The 23,907-nt window shown below is 40.2% G+C and overlaps 2 protein-coding genes across 3 annotated transcripts; one reads left to right on the top strand and one right to left on the bottom strand.

The window, feature by feature from the left end:
- Positions 1-139: 139 nt before the first annotated feature.
- On the bottom strand, positions 140-5,413 carry sdf4 (stromal cell derived factor 4). 2 transcript variants are annotated; one of them, XM_079226589.1, is made up of 7 exons: positions 5,171-5,413; positions 4,216-4,532; positions 3,426-3,562; positions 3,136-3,249; positions 2,877-3,035; positions 2,132-2,307; positions 140-1,485 (listed from the first exon to the last, which is right to left on the bottom strand). In XM_079226589.1, exons 2-7 carry the CDS (start codon positions 4,524-4,526, stop codon positions 1,309-1,311), a joined length of 1,074 nt encoding a protein of 357 aa, XP_079082715.1. In that variant the 5' UTR covers positions 4,527-4,532; positions 5,171-5,413; the 3' UTR covers positions 140-1,308. The 2 variants fall into 2 exon arrangements, with proteins under 2 accessions (XP_079082715.1, XP_079082716.1); XM_079226590.1 differs by having other exon boundaries at positions 5,270-5,383.
- Positions 5,414-8,251: 2,838 nt separating this feature from the next.
- On the top strand, positions 8,252-22,654 carry c1qtnf12 (C1q and TNF related 12; the record flags this gene model as incomplete). Its single annotated transcript, XM_079226160.1, has 8 exons — positions 8,252-8,431; positions 17,638-17,742; positions 17,906-18,017; positions 18,197-18,381; positions 19,416-19,524; positions 20,288-20,381; positions 22,387-22,465; positions 22,556-22,654. 8 exons carry the CDS (start codon positions 8,252-8,254, stop codon positions 22,652-22,654), a joined length of 963 nt encoding a protein of 320 aa, XP_079082286.1.
- Positions 22,655-23,907: the final 1,253 nt, after the last annotated feature.

Below are 23,907 nucleotides of genomic sequence, written 5' to 3'. Positions count from 1 at the left end.
AACTCCAGAAAACAATTATGTTTTTTTCCGACCAAAACCAAAGATATTCAGTTTTTAATAATATACAGAAAATTCTCATTTTATAAAAGCCAATGCTTGGAAATTAATCTATTGTCAAAATAGTTGCCAAGAAACCAGGTGCTAATTAATTGATAAGAAATATTTATTCCCAGTACATTTGCAATACATTTTATAAAGCTGTGTCACATTGTTATCTTAAATCTTATTTTACAATCCAAGCCTGACGCAGGATACAACCAGTCCACAGATTTAGGGAGTGTTATGCCGTTTGTCCATGCATTTGCAAACAAGACCACCCTCTTACAGCAATTAAGAAAAAACAAGAGATGTTCAAAGGAGGCAGCTGATCCAAATTATACTGGTCAAATAAATAAATTCCACTGTATCCACAGCCTCGATAAGAGCATGAATTAGATTGTTTTTAGTCAAGATCAAAACAATAGGCCTTTACAAACAGGAGACATTTTGACTTGACAGGTGAATGCAATTATGGTCACACCTGTGCTTTTCCTTCAATAAGTCAAAATATCTGCAGGGGAAAAAGGCACATTGTTCTCATATAATAATTGTTAATGGAAGTTTGTGCCAAGAAGGGTCACTGTTCATTATTGAGGCAGTTTTTAAAAGTTATGCTTTTACTTTTTTTTTTTTAACCCTCTTGTAAGTAGGACGGATACTATCTATAACAGAAGAAAATGACAAAATCACCTTGGAATTTGGGCAAATTCAGGTGTGTGTCACCATAAAATGATATCTCTATAAAAAGGATTGTTTTTCTTGTAGCAGCATTAAATATAATTTATCAGCTTGTATCTCTTGCCAGAGGCATTGGTATGGGACAATTAATATATATTTACACTGTATACACAAACGCCAGCTAAAAAGACAGATCCTGCAGAACAAATGATGACGTCGCCTAGCGGCACAGTCTCCCTCACCACTATACCAGGTACGACAATATCTAGTCGGGGTTGAAATTCCTCATACACACACATTTCACTACAGTATATCACACAAATACATTTGGAACAGCCTAACATTTAAAAAGTCCAATGGCGCGCAGAAGGTAGACCATGTTAACTTTGATGGCTGGCAATTAGTCCAGGGCTCAAGAAAGGATTAATTGGAGTCAGCAGTGAAAGAGACCGTTGAGGCTTTTAAACACAGAATTGCACACTAGAACATCCTATCATTAGTTTGCCCCTGCCCCTGGTCTAGCTTGTCCCTGAAGCAGATGTAGGATGTCGCCCTGCTTTGCTGAGGAGGACTGAGAGGGAAAGAATGTCCTCAGAACTCCTCGTGAACATTTCTGGCATAATCCATGAGCTTGCTGCCCGTGAAGTATTCGCTGTACTTGAGAATCTCATCCAGCTCCAAATTATGATTCTGGTTTTCGTCGGCGACGGCAATCATCTGCTTGGCCTCGTTCAAAGCGTTGTGCTCGTTCATTGGGTCCATGTACTCCTGTAGGACACGCAAGAAAAGAAAGGGAGTGGTGATCAAGTTTAAATTGAATATCTATTTTTTTTTTAAATAAACATTTATTTGCATTTATGAAATGGTTGACGGCACAACTAAACAAATATTATGTTTTATGAGCGTTTTATGGCCCCAACAGTGCTCCCTGGAACATTCAGCAGTTTAGAAATCCAACTGTAACCAATGCATCAGTGTGGTTGCAACAATAAAGGTTGAATCCAATAGAAAATCTATGGAAAAGAACTAAAGATCAGAGTTTCCATGGAAGCTTCAAGATTTGAAGACTGTTTGTGTGGAAGAAAGAGGCAAAAATCACACCTGAACAATGCACGAGACTAGTTTCTCATAAAAGAGGCGTCTTGAACGACAAAAGCTTTTGTACAGCGTGTTCAATACTGTGACATTCCATTTTATTACAAGTAACTTAATTTCTGAACTTATTTGTTTGATTTTCTTTATATGTATGGATTACTTGGGTTGTTACCAACATCTGGTGAAAATTGCATGTTAATAGCACCTTTAGAAATATATTTACTGAAAAAAATGGTGACGTGTTTAATACTTATTTTACAGATATATATATTAAAGAAAGGGATAAATCAAACAAGACTTTAGCTTTTTCATTGCTCACCTCCAGTTCGTCCATGGTTACAATGCCATCACGGTCTGAATCAATGACGTCTTCAAACTCCTTCTTCCTCTCACGAACCCAGTCATCATCGATGTCCTGCGCCTGCTGGTTCTCCACGGTGCCCACAGGTAGAGAGATGAACTCCGACAGCGTCAATTTCTTATCGCCATCCTGGTCTACAAGCAAAGCAACAATGAACATTTCACTTCTTTTTTTTTTTACCCTGTATCTGTTAAATACATTTTTGATGAACAGATGAGATATTTGCAGATTAATAACATGTCTAGAAAGGCTTTGCACAATTTTTTAAGGAAAATGTATCAATGGTGGGCTGTTGTCTAAGACGCATACTAAAGCTGGAGCAATTAGTCTATCACACACTTTCACTGAGAAGATGTTTCCATTCACTTACACTTGGGATTAGCAATGACAATCGATAATCATGCAAGTAATTTTTTAAGGAAAATTATTTGCAGCTTCCAGCCTCTAAAATATGAAGATTTTCTGGCATTTCTTTGTTTTATATGATAGTACACTTATCTTTGGGTTTAAAACTGTTGCTTTAGACATAAACAAGCTAATTCAAAGACGTCACCTTGAGCTTGGGGAACTTATGATGGGCTTTTTTTGTATGTCAGGGGTTGTCTTGAGTTTGTTTCCACTGCCAACAAGTGGCTTAAAGAAATAGTTCACAAATGTTCAACAATAAGGCTCATGATTCAGGTATTGGGTGAGCAAAATATACCTAAGTCTCGCACAATCTCCTTGACCATGTATTTGAGCATGCCTCTGCTGTGCTCAGGATGAAGGAAAGACAGGAACTCCTGCTCATTCAGCAGCTGGTCAGCTGGAGGGTTGTCAGCCTGAAACCAGCGGTCCTTCAGGCTTTCCAGCACCTCCTGAGCTGCAACGATGAGAACATTTCATTACATTGACATTTTTGCAGCAAAAATTCTGGGATTTTCTTGAAGATTAAAAAATATTCCATATTGTTCTACACTTACTTTCCTCATCCAGTTTCAGATCTTCATTATTCTTTATTTTCTCAGCCATTTCCTTTTCATTGAAACCTTTGCTGGCCAGAAATTTGACTCTGTATTCATCCCATGTGACATGACCTATGGACAAAGCATGAATTGAGAATTTGGGTTTGGGCGAAACAGAAAATATTAATTAGTTTACGACACACTGTTGCAACATGACCCCCACAGGCCACAAGCCTGAAAGGGTATGAAAACAGTCAGCATGCTTTGAATTATAAGTGCATGCGACGCTGCCTCTCTGTCTCTCTCACCGTCACGGTCTGGGTCAACAGCATGGAAACTGTTCTTGTTCTCGACCATGGCCTCTTGAAAGTGCTCCTCTGTCTTCTCCATAATCCAGCGCTGCATCTCCTTGGCGCTAACACTCCTGTCTTTGTTGAAATCAACTCTGTGAGGATAGAATTTAAAAACAAAACAAATTTACACAGTCATCAACTATCATCTGCAATGCCCCATATCACATGTGTGGCTCGTGTCCAGTCGGGGGCTTTTGTTTAAACTGGCCAAGCGCTAATACCTTTTTAATGCTGACATGTCTATACCATTTAAGGTAAAATAAGGGAAGCAGGAGGGGGCTGTTTGAAGTCATGGTGAAGGATAAAAGAAAGATATGGAATGGCCTTATTCCTTTGCCAACATTCTCTGCTCTAACAATAGCAGCTTGCCTTGGAAAGTGATACTATGCAGATGAATATCTGCACAGCTTGTTCTTCAGCTTCAGTGCATTCTATCTTCCAATGTAGGTATTCAGATGTATTGCCTTGTGTGTTCTGAAGTTCTTTTTTTCTCATCTGAATTTTAAGCAACAGGATGTGCAGTAAATATTGGAGTTTCACAATACTCAATTCTTGCTCTCATACTGTAGGTTTTGCAATACTGTGTTGTGACACACCTTCAGCTTTACAGTGGTATGTCTCTAGACACTCACTTATAGCTAACTTCTGAAGAACCTGATCACTGATCAGCAGCGAGGCTCACGCAACCAGTTCAAGTATGCTGGAGCGCCTGACTGAGATACAAATGATGACGAGCATGTCTTACTTGGTGAAAATGTCAATCAGTTTCTTCCTGTTTCTCCTTGGCTCAGAGTCCTCCTCAAACTCCTCCATCTCTTTACCCAGGAAAACCTCCTGGTGGAAGTCCTTATTGAGGTGGCCGTCCAACTCCATCTTCACTCCATTCAGGTGGTCTGCGGGGAGGATCTCGTTCTCGTCCTTGCTGGCTGGAGACTTATCTTTTGCGGTTGACATGTTGGCCGGTCGTGCATGCACATCCATGGTGTGGAGCAGGACATAGAAAAGCAGAGACACTGCCAGGACATGTCTGTGCCACAGTTTCCTCCAAACAGTCATGATTGCCTATAGAAGGGGGTAAAAGTAACGTTTTTGAGTATGAACTAACTCTGAAAATGAAAGACACCAAGCAAAGACAAAATTATGTCGCTGCACGTCATCAAGCACACGGTCTCAACCTGAATGCCGTGTATATGACACATTTGCACGTACACTATTTCTGTATCGATATTTAAGTGGAGGATTTTTCTGAGTAAGATCGGACCAGGAAGCATCCACAAAGCCAACAGCAAAATAAATTGCATAAAAAAAATATATAAATAACGGTTTAATAATTAACCTTTAGAAATGAACGCGTCATGTCAAACGGAGATATGTAAGGCTTAGCATAGTTACTCTAAACGCACCACAAGTTACGATTATTTAACGCTAGTTGTTAACCCGTAAACCTTCACATTGTCCACTGTATTATGTTTATTATATTGTAATTCAATGCTGGCGAATAATAATAAAGTTAAAAACAGGCCCCTGAACGTGCATAACTGTATTTAGACTCGTCACGTCAGTCGACAAATTTTTACCGTAGAACGCAGTTGCCTGTTAGCTAAGTGGCTAACACAAGCAAGCTAACGCCAATAAAACATTGTTAAAGTTAACGCCAGCTGAAATAAGTTAATGGTATTAATATAGACAATGCGACCAACCTGTCGAGCACGAGGACTAAAAACGACACTGTGGGGGAAGTTCAACAGACTTCGGATTCTGAGAGACGGCTAGCAGGCAGCGTAAGTAGGCGACATTACCAGCTGGCTAGCGTTAGCTTGACGTCCGAGTCAAACAGAGTCGCAGTGGTTTCCAGTCAGGCTGTCAGACTCCAGTTCCTGTACACGTGGCCTCCCCAAACACCCCGTGTACAAAATGTGCACCGACTTGGTCTAAAAGCTCCACTGAAGGTAAACAAGTCGGGCTGTAATGGTTGTCTCTCTCTAGTTAATGTTCCGGTTAATTCACTGAAGCTGCCAGCTGAGCTGGTCACTGACTAGTTGCTAACGTTGCTATGATTTTTTTAAACGTTGTTACGCAAACAAAATTCACAAGTACAACTTCCGTGCAGCGCTTTCAATGTAAAATCTGAGTAGCTTCTACAGTTTTCTGGTGGTGACATTTTAGAGTAAGTTGGATCAACTCATTTGAAAACATAGATTTACATGAATACATGTTTATATTTAGTCCCTCTATAAAACCTGGAAAGCATTAAAGTGCAACGAAGTCTACATTACCAGTGCTGGAAGTATCAGATAAATGGTTGAAAACGAGAGCTCCAATAAATGGATATGTTGTTAAAATAGATAGCAACGGATGAATGTTTTAAATTTAGGTAAATGTAATCTAATGAGTACAATACAACTCTTTCAGTTACTTGATTCAGTGGAATTAGAAGACAGAATCAAGAGTATCAAATGCATACTTAAAAATCATTAACACCGCGTTACATTAGATTCAGTTTTCAAAGCTCTATCGGCTGAGGATGAATGTTTAAGTAGCTAAGTAAATGATGGGTAAAATGGTGAAACTGCCAAAACCAAATGGAGAATTGTTTTAAATAACGTTAGTGGATATAAACAAAAATGCTTACATAATGGAATAAAATCAATGAATAAAAAGGTAAATTAGCTGAAAAGAAATAAATACATTTAAAGATCTAAAGTAGCAAAGTTGCAAATATGAAAACATGAAATATAAAATAAAAAATACAATATTCGTATGGTTCGCCCACATTTGTAATTTGTAATTTTTTTTAATTTTAACACATGCAATCTAAATGTCTTTCTTTTATTTTGAAGGCAAACCTATCAAATTTCCTGTTTTGTTCCGTTTGCCTGTGACGAGCTTGACGCTGTTGGCTGCTACCTGCTACGTTTTTAGACAGACGTGCCAGCGGATACAGGAAGTAGGGTGGCACCAGTATGAAGCCATACTGGAAAGATACTGGTTAGTGGTTTGTACTGCAGGCTGCTGCCTCTGGATGGCGCTGTGATAAAATGTAATAATATCAATTCGAGGCAAAAGCGGTCTAAACGCATGCAAGTTGTGAAGTAAAAAAAACAATCTTGTAGCTAGCATGTTATTTATTCTAATAAGACTATGAGAGGGCTGGATTCCCTTTCTACAATTAGCTGATTGAATATCCAGACCAATCATTTGTTCAGTCGTTATTTACTGAAACCTGCAAATGACAGTACTTGAAAGTGCTTAATTAAATTGAAAAGTGACAGAAATTCAGATCCTTGGTGGAGGTGGAAATGGAGGCGGAGTTGTTTGAATTGTTTTCTAATGAAGCTTTCAGAAAAGTGATACTTCTATCAGAACATTAAAACAGAATAAAACAAACATGTATGCACGTGTTGTACGTGGCACAGTCAGGGTACTTTGGCAGGTTTTTAAGCAGCAGATTACACAAGATAATGACTTGCGGTCACACAAAAAAGCACATTTCTATTTCTTGCTTGGATGTAAACAAAAGGCTTTGGTAGAGTAGTCTAATATTGAGCCAAAATGACAAACACACTTGGCCAGATACACAACTTGATACACATCTCACACACATAACTTATCTGCCAAAGAACCTCTTCAGCTTGAACATTTCATCTATGAGATAAAACAGATCTGAATAAGCTAGTAAGGTTGCCAATAGTAGCAGGGGAGAGAAACAGAGAAAAACAGTGTGAGAGAGACAGGGAGAGGGGGAGAAGGAGAAGCGGGAGGGAGAAAGGGTGATGATAAAACTTAACTGTGAGCCGTCCTGTGAGCTCAGTCAGAGCAAAGGAGCAACTGAGACCAGAGGTGCAGGGAGTGCCGAGGCAAAAAGGGACCTAGCGCACAACAAATCACTGCTCTCTGACGTGAAAGTTGCACGTGGCCTTGGACTTGATGACTTGCTGCGAGCGAGGGAGCACATGAGTTGTGTCAGACAGAAGCAGAAGAGCAGCCTGTAAACTTTCATGTTTTATGATATCAGTGAGGATAAAAGGAAAAACTGGACCTCCTCCATCTCCTCTTGGGCTTAGTTCACTCTGCATCCCTCGCGGGTGTGCATGGTTTGCAGGACAGACAGATTGAACACCGAACTGCATCTTCTGATGAAAGCCCATTTTTTGTGGATCTTGTGGCTTTTTCAGCAACCACACAACTCTGCTGGAGACTGGATCCACTGCACAGTGTGAGAAACAGCAGGAGAGAGCGGAGGGGGTGGGAAAGAGAATATTGCTATCCATCCCTAGCCCCCACAGCCCACCCTCAGCATTGGACGCCCCTCCTCACTGCCTCCTCTTTTCCACCCCTGATCCCCTCCACCCCCACTCCCACCCCTCTACACCTCACCCACCAACAGAGCAGAAAGCGTGAAAAATCTCACTAATGGGTTTATTTGCTGTCAGATCTGCGCCGATCTGTCATTCCCTTGGACCATTCTGCTTGACACATTTCATAGTTGAGTAAGCCTCCTAGCTCTCTGGCTAGAGTTAACAGTGCCCCTGCAACGTTGCGCTGGCTGAGAGCTCATCAAGAGGGGAGCAACGGCGGCAGCAGTCAGTCTGACAGTCTCTTGGACAGGGAGTCCCTGAAGCTGCATTCCTCCAGTCTCCTTCCCCCCGTTGGGACTTTGTGTTTGTGAGCCTTGTGGGCATCCTCAGCTTCTGTCTAATCCTTCACGGCTGAGTCCTCCACAGAAGATCCAGGCTGTTTCTACAGAGATTCTGGTGCTGATTTTGAAAACGAGTGTGAAGATGCGGTGTGGGGCTGGGCCTCTGGCCGTGGTGGCTGCAGTGTTTTGGACTCAGTGTGTGCTCCTGGATGGGGTGGATGCCAAGAAGGAGAGAAAGAAGCCAAAGGAGGCCACGCCACAACACACAGAGACCTACAATGCTACTTTTTCCAACAGTGAAGAGGTCGGTGGAATCGTCAAGGTAAAAATTCAATCTAAATGTAAAAATGTAATTTAAAAATTACTTTTTTAATATTTTAACTTGTTACATACATTATATTACATGTATTTGCTATTTCCTTATGATAATGCATCAAGAAAAACAGTAGTGCAATTTAAAGTTTGAAGTAAATCTGCAGATATGTGCAGCTTTCTTGTCAGTACAGGCAATATGCAAGGGAAATAAATTGTGGCAAAGGTAAAAGCTAGGGCAAGACAGGTGTGCCCTATAGGTCAAGCTTCAGACAGTCAGACGGACCAAAATGTGTGAAACACTAAATGGATGACTTCCGGAGGTATGCCAGGAATGTGGACATCCTAAGGCTGATCAATGCATCAATTAGTGCATGCTGCGGGTGTCTGCCACCAATATTCCAGCCTTAGTGAACACACCGGGATTGAGGAAAGTTTCATGTAACAGTCAGAAGGAGATAAGATAAGATGCAATCAGCTGAGATAAGATCATTATAAATGCTGTTTCTGCAGCAGGAAATTAAGTTATAAACAGAAAAACTGAAGATGATTTGGAATTGCTGTGAGCCAAAGAGAATTTTACACAAGAAAAAATCGTCTGTAACTGAAGACCAATGTTGTTCACATCAGAAACAGTGGTACAATTCAATTTTCGGGAGCAACCGTTGGCCCTTGACTCTGTTATTTATTGGTTTATTGCTGGTGTTGCATATTTGCGAGAGTTTCCAACAGGCTATTTGTTTTGCTTTCAGCCCACCCATTATGTTGGCATTCTCGTATAACTCTCACTGCCCTCACATATACCAGCCTTCAGCTCCTACCAGCCGCCAGTCTCTGGAATCCTAAACGTAACCCACCCCTTCAAACCAAGCAGTGAGGTCTCCTTTGTATCTTTAAGAACACATTGTAGGTGGTTGTGGCCTGGTGGTGTTTATTTGACTTGGTTTGCCCTGTAAAAGCAGAGGCTATGAAGGATGACCTTGTGTCAACCCTCAAGCCGGCTAAAGATTGCACCCCACTGCGGTTTCACTCCTCTGTCTCGTCCCACAGGGAGACGGGTGTCTTCACAAACACTATTTCCCTTGGGGTCCCTAATAGGCCCGCTGCCATGATGTAACTCCTGGGAAAGTTAGGTGGACAGATATTTAAAGACCTTTGGCGATGTTGTTCCCAGCCCATTGATTCTGTCATTCACAGGCCTAGTCTGACTCCGCTGTGTCTGGGACATCCGATAGGGGCGGTGCGGCCCCAAAATCTGGGGCAGCATGCCGTGTAAGCCCTTCACAAAGCCCCATCGAAAGGGTCCTGAAAGAGAACACCTCGGTGAGGATTAGCCCCTTGTACCTCCCTCTCTAACATTCTTTTCATCTCATCTCCCACAATCAGAGGGTAATGACATAATCACTCTTAAGACGCAGTGTTATGCCAGATAGTGTCTTTGCCAAACATTGTCACCTCTGATGAGAACCTGAGCTTCGAGCTTGACATCTGTGGAAGTGGTTATATTCACGGTCACATTTGTTGTTGCCACCCTAACAAGGTTTCTGTTAAAGAAAAAGAAGAAGAAGAAAAAAAAGGGTATCACACACCATGAAAAGCGGTAAACTTTCTTTCCTTGGGTAGTTTGTAAGTTTATCCTATTACACATCTGTTAGGTCCCAGAGAAAACAACGCGTCCATTGGAGCTGTCTTGGCAAGGCATTTGTGTTCTCAAAAAAGCCAAACATTTACACTCCACATTTACATGTTTTCCCTTGTGCCCTGTGGAAACATTGCAAACCGTTCTTATGATGGCATTTGCTTTCTATCTGACCATTCCCGTGTGTGGGCTGCTGGCAGCCTGCAGTCGTACACTGCATTCCTCAGGAGATTTTCCATTTGAAAGTGATCACAATAGTGAGGTGTGGAGTTGTGCTGTGACTGGAATTTTTTTAATGAGATGATAAGTGAAGTTCATTTCAAACAACTGTGATCTCTGTGAGCCATCACGTTGTACAGTTTTAGAGCAATATGTCAAAGGTGCATGTTTGTAAGCCGCGTTGCTCTCCTCTCCAAAGATGAGAGGAATCTGTCATTGTTGAGAACAGTGAGGGATCTGTGATGGCTGTAATTGAGGGAGTCAAGTCAAACATAACGCCTGGCGTGTTGAGTAATGGCTGGGTTTAGCCCGAGGCGAGGGTTTTTGTTTCCTCTCTCTCATCCCCAGTGATGATTAATGTGGCAGTGTGTGGGACCTTTTGGATCAACCTACACATACGAGACGGACCAAGCCCCACTGTAGGGCACTACTGTGAGAGCTCACACCTCTTATGCGCTTCCTGTAGCCCTTGTTGTATGACAGTGAACTCTCCTTTAACATGTTGGACTAAAACGTTAATTCAACATTAAAATGACCTCATGAAGTCAGCTAAGAGAGTGGTTATATTTTTTTTACCACACAGACATAGAGAGACTTTTTTATTTGGATTTTGTTTCATTTAGCTTCAGATTGATGCCAGATTTATATAAATCCTTCTAATCTTGCCTGATTCTTATCATGTGCTGGTCCTGTTTGTGAAACCATGATTTCAGAAATATTGCTACACTTAACAGTAAGTACATTGGTCAACTATGGTTTCAAGCAAAAACAACTATTAGTCTACATAAGATATACAAGGAAGTTATTTCAGATTACCCTGCAAATGCATAGTATGCCCATTATAATAGGCAGTTGGAGAGATTCAATGTTAAATATTTAACTTCAACTATTTCCCAATAGTTATAAAAGAGTAGGTTGACATTTTGGGAAATAGACTTACTCAGTTTCTTGGAGAGAACAATTAATACAACGTTCTCATCTGTGCATTAAATGCAAAGCTACAGTCAGACGGTGCTTAGCTTAGCATAAACACCGGAACTGGGAAACTACTAACCTAGCTCTTTCCAAAAGGTAACAAAATCTGGGAGGTTGTGTTGTTTTTAGACTTCTCTTTTTTTGTACAGATTAAACAAACGAGATTGAACAATTTAATTAATGAGCTCAACATTTTCTGGTAGATACATGTTGTGACCTTCTGACACCGAGCTAGCGGTTTGCTTTCAGTTGTTATGCTGAGCTAAATGTCTGCTGCTAGCTTCATATTTACCATACAAACATGAGTGGTGATCTTCTCATCAGTTTGTCAAGAGAGTGAATAAGTGTATTTCCAAAATGTTGAACTATTCATTTGGCATCTATCATATGTTCTCGTTAAAATGTACACGTACAACAGTGTTTCAGTTAATACCCCGTAACCCTGCTTGTGTCACCACTAATTATATTCCTCCAACTACTTGTAAGATCTAACACTACAGAGGGTAAATTGGTTGCATAATAAAAGTAATAAAAGAAAAATGCAACATTTACAGTGTGCACTTATGTAAAATATTGCACAGCCACAAAGGAATCATATAAAAGGAGGAGGCTCTAATGACTTCTTACCTGAAATGGTCTGCCCACACAGTTGAGCCACGGGGCAAACCTGCGTACCTGAGATGGATCTGGATCACTAGTGCTTTTCATCAGCTCATCTTACCTACCACAGGGAAAATGAGCACTCACTCCCATTTCAAGGCTATAATTCGTACACAAAACAGATGTCACACAGTGTTCAAAGTCTTTCAGCTTATATATATATATTTTTTTTTAATATCAAGAGGAAGCCAAGATTGTCTTGGGTGATCTCTTCAGTATAAACACAAATTTATTCACTTTCGCTTACACATCATAAATGTATACACACCTTTGTTGGGACAACAGTGACGTAAAAATCAAGCCGTACTATAAGAAGCATGTTCAACTATATTATTATAAAGTAACTATATTTTATTTACACTTCCAAATAGTGTTCCTTCAGCATTTGTTGAACTAATAACAGCATGCACATAGTGTGATGGAGTAATTGTGTTTTGCACACGATGCTTGCCAATTGAGTAATAACACAGTGAGAAGAGAACAGAGTCAACATTGCATGCCTAACTGTATTTAGCTCTTAGGCGATAAATCCTCAAGGCAATCTGTTTCTGTGAAGTGCAGCGGTGGAGAATACGGGGGTGGATGCATGACGGCTGGGATGCACGCAGGTAACCAGGATCCTCTCGTCCCACACAGCCTGGGGATCCCTGCCTCCTGAGGTGGGATCGACCCAGCGTTGGGCCCGTTCACCCATGCATGGATGACTGCACAGGGAGCAGTACAGGGATGTAAAAACAAAGGATTAAGGCTCTCCATCATCCTGTCCAACTTGAAAGCCGCCTGTGCAACAGTTTTTTATCAGCAGCAAAAAGTTTCATGTCGTCTGGAGTGTGCCAACAGGTAGAAAAACAGATAGCACGTAAAAGAAAATAAGATAAGTTAAAATGGAAGAATCAGGAGCTGTCTGCAATGGAGTCGAGTTTCAGTCTCTGGTTTCAGCACCAGAGACATGTTTTAACAGTTGTGTTTGTGTTTTTGGTGGCATGCTGCCCCAGGGAAATATTTTCCATTTTATTGCTTCAAATAAATTCAGCCTAATTTTCCTCAAACTACATGACAAACACACTTAAAGCGGTGCGCATAATAAGAAAACCATTTTTTTTCTTTTCAAGGGGATACAATCTCACAGGGCCTCTGTGAATGATCAACAATGAGTAAAACTGATTCACTAATTGATCCTAGAAACTCCAAACTCACTCTGCTGTGTGTTAACAAAACAAACTCTGCTCACTTTGACTGTGTGCAATGGGCTGTTTTTCTTTTTTCTGCTACTTTATACTTCAAGAAGGAAAATATAGTACTTATTACTCAACTATGTTAATTTGACAGTTTTAATCTGACATACAATACAGGTAATAAGCTTGTAAAATACAATGCATTGTTTCATTTTAACAACCCTTTTGGCTCATGATCCTTTATTAAAAAATGTGTAGTTGAGGTCCCTTATGTTTCAAATGTCTATAAGCTGTTAGCAGTCATACCAAAGCGGTATTCCTCCTATAAACTATTCAGATATATTTAGTGTTCAAGACCCAGAGGTCAAATTATACAACATTTCGCAATAATGCAAAAAAGGAAAAAGAATGCATGGATTTTTTGTTTTCCCCTACCCCGTTCATCATCTCATGACCCCTCAGATTTGTTTTGTGACCCTTGAAGGGACAGGACCCCCAGGTTAGGAGCCACTGGACTAAACTACCTATGATATACACAGTAGTTAAAGGACTAGCAGGGACATAGATCCCACTCTTACATGTGTCTGCCATTTCAACATTGATAATCTTTGGTAACTAAGCATAGCTACCGATAGCTACCGGGTAAAACAAAAGCTCGATCCCCTCTCCATTGTCGTTGCACAATGGTCGACCCACTCGCCGTAAATGAAGCTATCATTTTGACAGAATTACATAGGTGTAATTATTTTAGAGCCATTACATTGTGGAATCACCATTGACTGATGAGGTAAAGCAAAAATGTCATGTATTGCCACTTTAAGTACATTTTGCTGATTATACGTCTCTGTAATTCATGTAAAATTATGAATTCCTGGCTTGTACTTGTAGTGGATTACCTTTACATTGTTGTGTTGGTACTTCTTCTTATTAGGATGTGAAAACGTCTTCCAAACCCTGGATACAATGCGTCCCATTCTTAAGATCTGAAGCCTTAGTAATGTGTCATGATTTAGAGCCCCATCAACAAGGATATACACTGTCTAGAAGATTTAAAGTTTCTCACCTTTAGACAGAATACCTGACACATTCCCTCGGTCTGCAATGGAAAGGCGTGCGCTCACAACCGCTGACAGACGAGGCCACTTTGAGGCACTCGCACATCAGCGGTGATCAAAGCCAGAGCCCTGGTGTTCTTCATCAGCTCTCAGACTGATACCTGGATCTGCTCCCTCCCCACTTTGTTCACCAGTTGTACGTGCTGATACAGAGCTATGCGAGGGAATCCGTAGTTTACTTTACGCCACAGTCAATAGCAGTCAATGAGAGATTGAACGCTTCTGACAGATTGTTCTGTGTCATCAAGCAATATGGTTTTCAAGTCTGCCTGTGTGGAATCTTTGATGTTCTCAGTTGAGACAGATACTCACCTGCATACAATGAATCAGATTTTCTTTTGGCAAGTTGTATGAGCCATCCCAGCTGTCACTATATATGGTCTATGTTACGCTCCAACAGTGCACATGCTTAAAATAAAAACACAATCTGTCTCATGGAAAGAGTTGAGCATTCCTTAAGATGATGATACGATTATTTATACAGTGATTCTGTTATTTCTTTGCTCAGAAATGAAGGTAATAATTACCTTGGTCATAGCCTTTCTTCCTTGAGCACAGAAAATCCTTGAGGGCAAGGTTTTAATGGTTTAATTACAATGGTGTGTGTTAAAGAGGATAACAAGCTCAGAGTATAGCTGATTTCCTGGCAATGACATGCTGTCTTGTTTTATTATTATGTAGGGAATAGCTAAGATGTGTAATTATAAGTCACATGTGTGAGCAACTTGCACTGTTTCATATCCCTATCTATGACATTGATATAAACGCAATAATTAATGTTGAACTTTGGGTGGGTGTGTTATTTGGGTGGGTGTCTTTTATATCATACGAAGCTGTCTGAGGTGATGATTCACAGTTTTACAATCAATCCCAGTGGAAATATACAAGTACAACCACATCACCACCGCAGCCCCTTGGTTGTCAACATGTTAATATTTGTTCAAGCTTACAGGAATGGTATGTTAAAGGAATAATTCAACATTTTGAAAAATGTCATGTTTGTTCAGCAGATACAAGCAGCCAGGAGCTGGTTAGCTTAGCTTAGTACAAAGACTGGAAACGAGGGGGAAGCAGCTAACCAGACTCTGTCCAAAAATAAAGACCTACCAGCACATCTAAAGCTCACTAATTAACATGTTCTATCTTGTTTGTTTAATCCTTACAAAAACAAAGTGTAAAAACAACATTTTACTGGAGGTTATTGCTCACACAACCAGCTCTGTAATCAATTTAATATTTGAGCTTACAGTGAACAAGGGACTTTGAGGCACCTCCATGTTATTTAGTGCTAAACCGCATATATCCAAGTTTTCCGAGTCATATTTAAGGCTTTGATGTTAACTCCAGGAAGTCACAGCGCCACAGCCTAGAAAGAGTTCCAAACATTACCAGAACTTTATCTTTTTACACATCATTTTTTTGTCCAGATTTGCCAAATAAGATAGAGGTGCTGTCAGGCAGATGCCTTTTGATAGAGCCAGGCTAGCTGTATCGCTCTGTCTCTGGTCTTTATGCTAAGCTAAGTAGCTGCTAGCTATTGCTTCATATTGAACAGACAAATAAATATGAGGGTGGTGTTGATCTCTAAAGCAGTAGCGAAAGAGCTAGACATTTCCACCAGGAGTGGGTGGAGACCAAAAATTGCTTGAAGAGAGTGAATGTTGGACTAATATTTATCAGGTGGACACAAACGCGATTCCAATTAATTATAATAGTGCTCTGTAACTGCTAGATGTGTAAATAAGCAACTGTTTAATAACAGGTTTCCCATACCAATTGTTATGTTTCTACTGCGTCCAAGTTGGCAAAGAAATCTGTTATTGCACATGTAGGTATTTCTAAAAATATAAAACTATTCCTATAAGGCTTTCAGAACTGGTATGTTAATGAATATGAAAAATGTACATGTCAGAGGAAAAAGCTGTTTATCCGACAGGCGCCCAGTTTTATGGAAACCGTTTTGAGTAGCGTAAAAGTGTTCTTGTCTTGACTAAATCAGTCTTGCTTTTATCTGTTTCCAAACCTCGAAATCACAACAAAAACACAGAATGATCCAACATGCAGCCAGGGCTGTGCCTGTTTGGTTGTTTATTTTGACTGCTGTCAAAGAGAAAAAGTCTGAGAGAAAGGGAGAGGCGGCCGAAAATCCAAGATATAGAAAAAATATATATTACAGTATATTAAAAAGACAAACAAGGAGTAACTTTGTTGTGGTGGAACTATAGAGGCAAGTCTTCAACAGTGAAGAAAGGGTCATGTTGGTTTTGTAGATAAGTGATCCGTGTCCTGCTGCCAACCCTAAACAAATTCCATTTCAGGCAGCTCACCTCCATGGCGCTTCTTTATCTCCTCTTCTATCTCAACTCAAGACACTTGACATTTGGGGAAGGGTTAGGGTAAAATTCAAGCTGGAATTCTTTCAGATTCACATTTTACTGAAAGGAAAACAAGCCATTCTAGTTGTAGTACTGTGCATAAAAATGCTGCTTCCAGAGGTTTTCTTGGACTGTGTTTCTTATCTCCGTAAAATATCCCAGTCTCCTATACAGTAATTTGTTATAAATGAGTTATTATAGATAAGATCGCGTGTTAAGAAACGGACTAACAATCTTAAATCATTTCTCGCCGCGGTACATATACTGTATATACATTTGTTATCTCGTCTATTACATTTTCCATCATTACATGACTCAAACAAGCAGTATTAATAAAAGAAAATACTAGAATGTCTTTTGGTGATGGATAAAGTGTTGGTCATTTTGACATGTTGTTATAAACTACAGTAATTGAGTTCTGCAATCCACAGAATCTACATCACACGTACACAGGGCAGCCTCATTTTTCACCAGAGTGCTCATGGAAATGTTCATGTGTTTAAAAAAAAAAAAAGAAAATCAAGGTTTGTTTACATTTGTCCAAGCTCATTGGGCAAATAAGAACTGACGTGGCACCTGAGTGAATTATCTGGAATAAAATAATAAGCATAAGGTGAAGCTTTCAGAGAAGAATAGTGGCTGAACTTAGATGGTAAAAAAAAGAGCTTCTTTTGAGGAATAGCAGTCGACTGGGCAGGAGCCAGGAAGAGAGGTTTCCCTGTGTGACCTTCCTAGGTGTCTGGCACCATTTAATTGTATCTTCAGGCAAAATTTTCCAGTGATGGTCTTAAGGGAAGAAATACTGACTCATTGGATTTTGGTTTTGAAGGTACCAACCTTTGCATCATGCCTCATTTGTGCAACGTCATTTCGAAATAAAATATATAATAAATCTGATAAATGGCACATTTGTAATAGCTGTAATTATTTAACAAGAACAATGTGGTGGCTGGGACTGCCACTGTGAATGAAATGTGCACTCCTTGACATTATGTTGTGTCTGTTCATACTCACATTAGGCTATTATTTCATTATTTGTTGTCTTGTTTCTGCTGCAGGTTTCTGACAACCAGCGAGTGGATCCATTGGGATCATGGATGGACTTTGTCAAAAGACCGGTTGGCAACTTCCCTGGAAAGTGTCGCAAACGCAAAAGACCCCTGGTAAGCCCAATAGTTGGACTGTGCTTTGCAGTTTTTACAAACAAATACTTGATGGTACTGGTTCTGTTGCACTTCCTTAATGGGTAAATAAGACAAAATTGCATTATGATTTTCAGATCAAGTTTGAGGCATGACAATGTTTTGTTCATCTGTCCTCCACTAGCCGGGCCCACCTGGTCCCCCAGGTCCTCCTGGCCCACAGGGGCCTCCTGGCTCTCCTGGAGCTGAAGTGACCCAGGAGGTTCTTCTCCAGGACTTCAAAGACATGATTAAAGGTAGAAACATGTTGATTGTACAGCCCAGAAACAGTTAAGCCCCTCTTTTCTTAATTTTGCAGAGAGGACCTATAGCTACAGTAAACATTTGAATTACCAATTTTACGTCTATATTAATGATTTTCATCACATTATCATGAAAGAGTAGTTTGACAATCAATGTTGACTCCTTCTGTCAGAGGCTACAGAGAGGAGAGCTGCAGCATTGGACAGACAAACCCGCCCCAGCCAGCTACCTACGGCTCTCCTCGCCCTGGAGGGGATGCCCTCTTACCGGCGAATAGAGGAGGCTTTCCACTGCAAGCTCAAGGGACCTGTGGTGGTCGACAAGAAGACTCTGGTGGAGCTCCAGAACTTTCAGACAGTATGTTTGTTTGAAACTAAGTAAATGTTTATGAACTGGTTCAGCCTCGCTCCCTGTGCATGGCTGAAAAAGAAAAGTTTTGGCTAATCCTCCTCTGCATGGTTACAGGCTTTGTTTCTGACCCATTTGCTTCTCTGTCTTAACTGTGTTTGAAAGAGCGAGTGTTTGTTAACCATCGCCTAGTTTGCATGTGGGGGAATTAAGAGAGGATCATCCCCTCACTGGTAACTGGCACTGGCAAGGCATGCACTGGCACTCTGAAACTCAAACTGGCTCTTTGGTCAAATATCTACTTTTTCAATTCTACACATCACTCTGTGGGCGGCGTACAAAAGGCACTCTGTCTCCTACTTGGAATAAAGTGTGGAGAGGACAAAAATAGACACTGTTTGAAACAGCATGCTGTAGTGGAAGAACTATGCCCCGTTGGGATGGGCTGACAAGGCTGGAGGAGGGAGGATTAAGCTTTGAGAAATATTTAACATGCTAACACAGCACTATGTTTGAATAGGTGTGTTAACTATAGCTTTGGAAATGTTTTTGAAGATTCAGAAGTAAAGAGTAAGGTATTGAAGGGGGACACAAGGGGGCAGAGGATTACAATGAAAATGTCTTTTGGAGCCTGGTCACACCAGATAGTTGAACAGTGAATTTGTCTGCGCGTCTTGACACCATTATGCAGTTCTATAAGCTTGGTGACATAGAGACAACTTGCAGGGCTCGTTGATACAATGTCTCTCTGTTCCCTCTCGGTAATAATCAAAGGAACAAATTCCCCAAAGTCAAGCTCAACAATAAACAAAAATGACTGATTGAAATTATTCAATTAACATGAATTTACTTCTTTGTTTTAAATGCTGGTGGAACCATGCAGACCTTTTGGATTGTCAGGGCCTAAGTGCCCTTAAGCAAGAAACTGAATACCTGCCTACTGTTCAGTGGCTGAACTCTCAGAGGAGGGGTGTAAAGAGGTGATCAATGCATTATTGCGCTAAAATGTGAACATATTATTAAAATGTTTTCTGTGCTTTCAGCCACCAGCTAAAGGAGCCTTCCTCAGAGGGTCAGGAATGGACCAGTCCACTGGGAGATTCACAGCTCCCATCACTGGGATCTACCAGTTCTCTGCTAATGTCCACATTGGTAAACCAGTCACTATCTTATAACTAATATTACAGTACATATGGCAAGAAATTAAGACTATAAAACAGTCTCAGTAAAGTCGTGACTGAACACTTTCCGGCTGCCGTTTCCAGCTGACTCGTTTTAAAAGTACAATCATGTAAAAGGGGCTTCAATGTCCACTTGACGGTTGCATACATGATATTGTGCTAAAAGACACAAGCTAAAATTGCATGTCAATATCTTCACTAATTAATCATTAATTTACAAGATATGGAAATAAAGAAACAGCTTTGTTTGTTTTATAACAGTATAGAGCTAGTAAGTCATAATATTGTAAGTGTGATATGGAAACGGTTTTCACTGTAACGAGAAAAGGCTTTTAGGACAAGGACTAACCAATGTGTCTGGCAAATGTAACACTAACTCTGGTAATGTTGGCTGGCGTGTAAACGTCCCCAAATCCAATAAAGAGCAGAACAGGACCACTAACATTAGCCTGAGCCTCAAACTAATGCAGTAGTGGCCGGTAAGGTTAACACACAGTTTAATCCATTCCTTACACTTTTACGCTTGAGGTTTTGCTTTTTTTTCAAGATCTCTTCAGGGTGTGGAGAAATCCAGATCTAAACAAACTTGTTGTGTCTATTTACAGGGATTGGACAATGCATGTTCAGGGGTAGAATTTTAGTGAATGATCATTTCAAGGGGAACATATCTTTTGTGAAAAAAGCGTGAGTCAATATCTTCATATAATTGTAAACATGTTGTTGTGTCCTTACAGACCACAATGAGGTGAAGAGGAGCAAGAGTCAGCTCAAGGCCAGGGACAATGTTCGGGTGCTGATCTGCATCGAATCACTCTGCCACAGATACACGTAGGTATTCTTTATTTGTCGGTCATTTTTGTTGTTGTTTTTACCATTGAGTACCCACATGCACACTAGGTTTTGAGTCATCCTGCTTTTGATCTTATTCCAGATTTGGATACTTACAGATACTTTGAGCATGACAAATCTGGTAATTCCTGAATATAATTGTATCAGGTTTCTGATCTTCTGTGTGTATTTCTGTCTCCTCAACATCTTAGCCTGTACGTTCTTTACCAACAGAGCATGTTCAGAAACCTGGATACGGTGTTGACATGGCACAGTATGCTGGGTTCTATTGGAGTACTCCATGTTGCATATCCAGACTCTCAAATCTAGGAAAAGGCCTTAACCACGTTAAACCACGCAACAAACGGTCATAACCAGCATACTAGTGCGCATGTACACACCCTCATTGCGTAATATGCTGAATCAAATAATACACTCTTGGTTAACTCAATAGATTGTATCCTTGTAGTTTTCATTTGATATGGCTATAACACATGCTGGACAGTCATACCACCTATCACTAATACAAGTTAATAAAAAAAGATCTTGTGACGTAATTAATCTGACTACAACAACCACACGTTGCATTCTTGACATTGTTGTTTTGACAAATCGTTTACTCTCCCTGTGTAACAGTGAAATTTTATTGGTGTTTAATGCTACCTTAACTATCACCAGAATTTATGAACTGTTAAAGGTGTTGTCTGTTACAATTTGTGTGGAACCGGTTTGGCATTTCCTGTATTAAAGCAGAGCAGGTCTTTTAAAGGAAATGTCCTCTCACTTAGAGCCCTCGTTCCTGTCGCCTAACAAATCTTTATAGACTCACCTTTGACTCTTCAGAGAGACTGTTACATTCAGCAACACAGCAGTGAAATACCTTTGTTTGGGATGTGGGAGACTGATAATGAAGTATCTGATGGAGTGTTTCTACATGGCGAAACATTACAAATCCAGTTGGGGAAGGTTCTTTCCAATATTTCAAATGTTCTATTTACATAAAATCAGTGCATACTGCAGCAATGAATTGCTCCCTAAAGTCTCCCCCGGCCTGTGCAGAGCTCCACAGACTCCCTCCTAGCTTGGTACAATGAGGGGAACATATAAATAATATTATTATGATGGGTTGCCTAACCCAAAAGAGTCCTTGGCTTTTTTAGCCCCAGCCAGTCTCGCCCTCCCACACATATAAATGCAGAGAATGTGAAATGAGGTTCATTGTGATGGCAGTTGGAGTGAAGACAAACATGATTGATTTGCCATAAAAATGTAGCATTTTCCACTTAACAGAAGCCAGTGCTCTCAGTATGGTTAAAGCCTGTGGCGATGTTACAACCATCTGTACAGACCCTGATGGCATTGAGTTGTTAAAGAACACTCTGAACATTATGGGAAATAAGTTAATTCTCTTTCTAGCTAAGAGAAACAAGTATACCACTGTCACGTTTGTATGCTTTGTATGAAGCTACCAACTGCACCTGGCTAGCTAGCTTTGCATAAATACTTGAAACAGGAAGAAACAGCAAGCATGGCTTTCTCCAAAAGTAACAAAAGGCGAATTATTGTTTTTACACAAAGAACTTTTTTACCTGTGCAGTAGCCAGGAGATGGTTAGCATAAAGACTGTATACAGGAGGAAGCAGCTAGCATGGTAACAACATCCTTCAGGGTCTATGAAGTAGTGTTGTTTTTACAATTGTTTTGTTTTTATATAAATTAAACACACAAGATATAACATGTTAAATCTACATATTATATTTATTTAGACTGAGCCACTGTTCAGCTGACAGCTGTTTTCCCTTGTTTCCTGTCTTTGTGCTAATCTAATTTATCTGGCTCCTGCTGGTAGCTTTATATTTGACAGTGGTATCAATATTATTCTATATCTATAACAATTCCTTTGAAATAAGACATTAAAGGATTTTATGTTTGCAGATTCTTCACAAATGTTGTTGTTGAAAACACAGTATTTATTCAGAAATGTCCTTTTCAAATATGTTTGCAGCTCACTGGAGATGATTGTTGGATTAGAAAGTAACAGCAAGATATTCACTGTCAACGTGCAGGGGCTGCTGGAGCTACAGGTGAGCAGCACACTAAGAAACACACAAACAATAAATATCTGTTTTTGTTCAAATCTTTCCTGCATCAATGTTGTATATTTTCCTCTGCAGGTCGGGCAGTACACATCTATATTCGTGGATAACGCAGCAGGCGCTTCCATCACAATACAGAACGGTTCCGATTTTATGGGTATGCTGCTTGGTGTATAGCCTCACTCATGAGCAGGGTATCGTCCAGGCCATCCACTGCTGCAGTTTTCTTTTCTTTTCTTTTTTATCCAATGGACTGCTTTTGAGCACCATCACACATCACCAAACCACAGAGGAGGTTTAAAGGAAGGAAATGAGGCTGACATGGACTTGACCGCTTGTCAGATGGTGAAGGGACAGTGTGAAGAACTCAAGGACTGAGTTTGTTTTTCACAGTGCATCACTGACACTTCCCGTAAGAACTTGGATGCCTGTTGCTTCACCAAAAAAAACTGAAAAAAGCAGTGAATATGTCTGATACAGTGAGTTTGTTGAAGACCTTTTGCAGTAAACCAAATATCAATGTTTTTAATGTTCTCTGGATAGACATTGGAAGATGCTAGGTGACACATTTGATGTATACTGACATGTTGATGTTTTCAGTCTACATGATCTATTATGTACACACATAAAATATAGTTGTATTTTTATCATGGATTGAATCTCACATTTATATATGGTATATGGTACATAGACTGTGAGTACACTGGACAATGGAAACATGCTCAATAGACAGAATACAGCCTTACAAGATCTTGTCCCACTTATGTAATGACATGTTTCGTAAACACAACTATTACTACATTTTTTTTTTAGCTATGCTAGCGGCGTAGCAGTCTCGGATGTAGGGTCCACCATTTTGGTTCAGACCAAAGTCTCAACAACTATTTGATAGATTCCCAAGACATTTTGTACGGACATTCATGGTCCCATGAGAATAAATTCTACTGACTTTGGTGAGCCACATTTGAGAGTTTGTGTGAAATATCACAACTATTGGATGGATTGGCTTTAAATTCGCTACACACATTCATGTCCCGCTAAGGAAGATATGCAACTGATGTTAGCTTGCTAATACATTAAACTAAGATGGTAAATATTTTACCTGCTAAACATCAGCATGTTATCATTGCACATTGTGAGCATATTAGGAAGCTGGTGTAAGCGTTTAAGAACCATTGTACCTACCTAAGTACCATCTTACAGAGCCGCTAGCATGGTTATAGACTATTAAGGCGAATTCACATTACAACAGAAGAACAAGGGTCTCGCGCTCTGTGTTTGTCGATACAATAATTACCACTCCGTGACTCCCAGTGGCGCTGTACCAGGTTTTTAGCCAGACGTAAGCCTTCAATGCTTGGGGGGGCTGATAGACTTTTCCCCCCATTTTTGTCAGCTATATGCTTTTTTCAAGCCATTTGAGATGATGG

Source organism: Taurulus bubalis (assembly GCF_910589615.1).
Source record: "Taurulus bubalis genome assembly, chromosome: 11".
Taxonomy (NCBI): Eukaryota; Metazoa; Chordata; class Actinopteri; order Perciformes; family Cottidae; genus Taurulus; species Taurulus bubalis.
The sequence above is the reverse complement of the archived record's forward strand: the minus strand, read 5'-3'. Positions and strand labels throughout refer to the sequence as shown.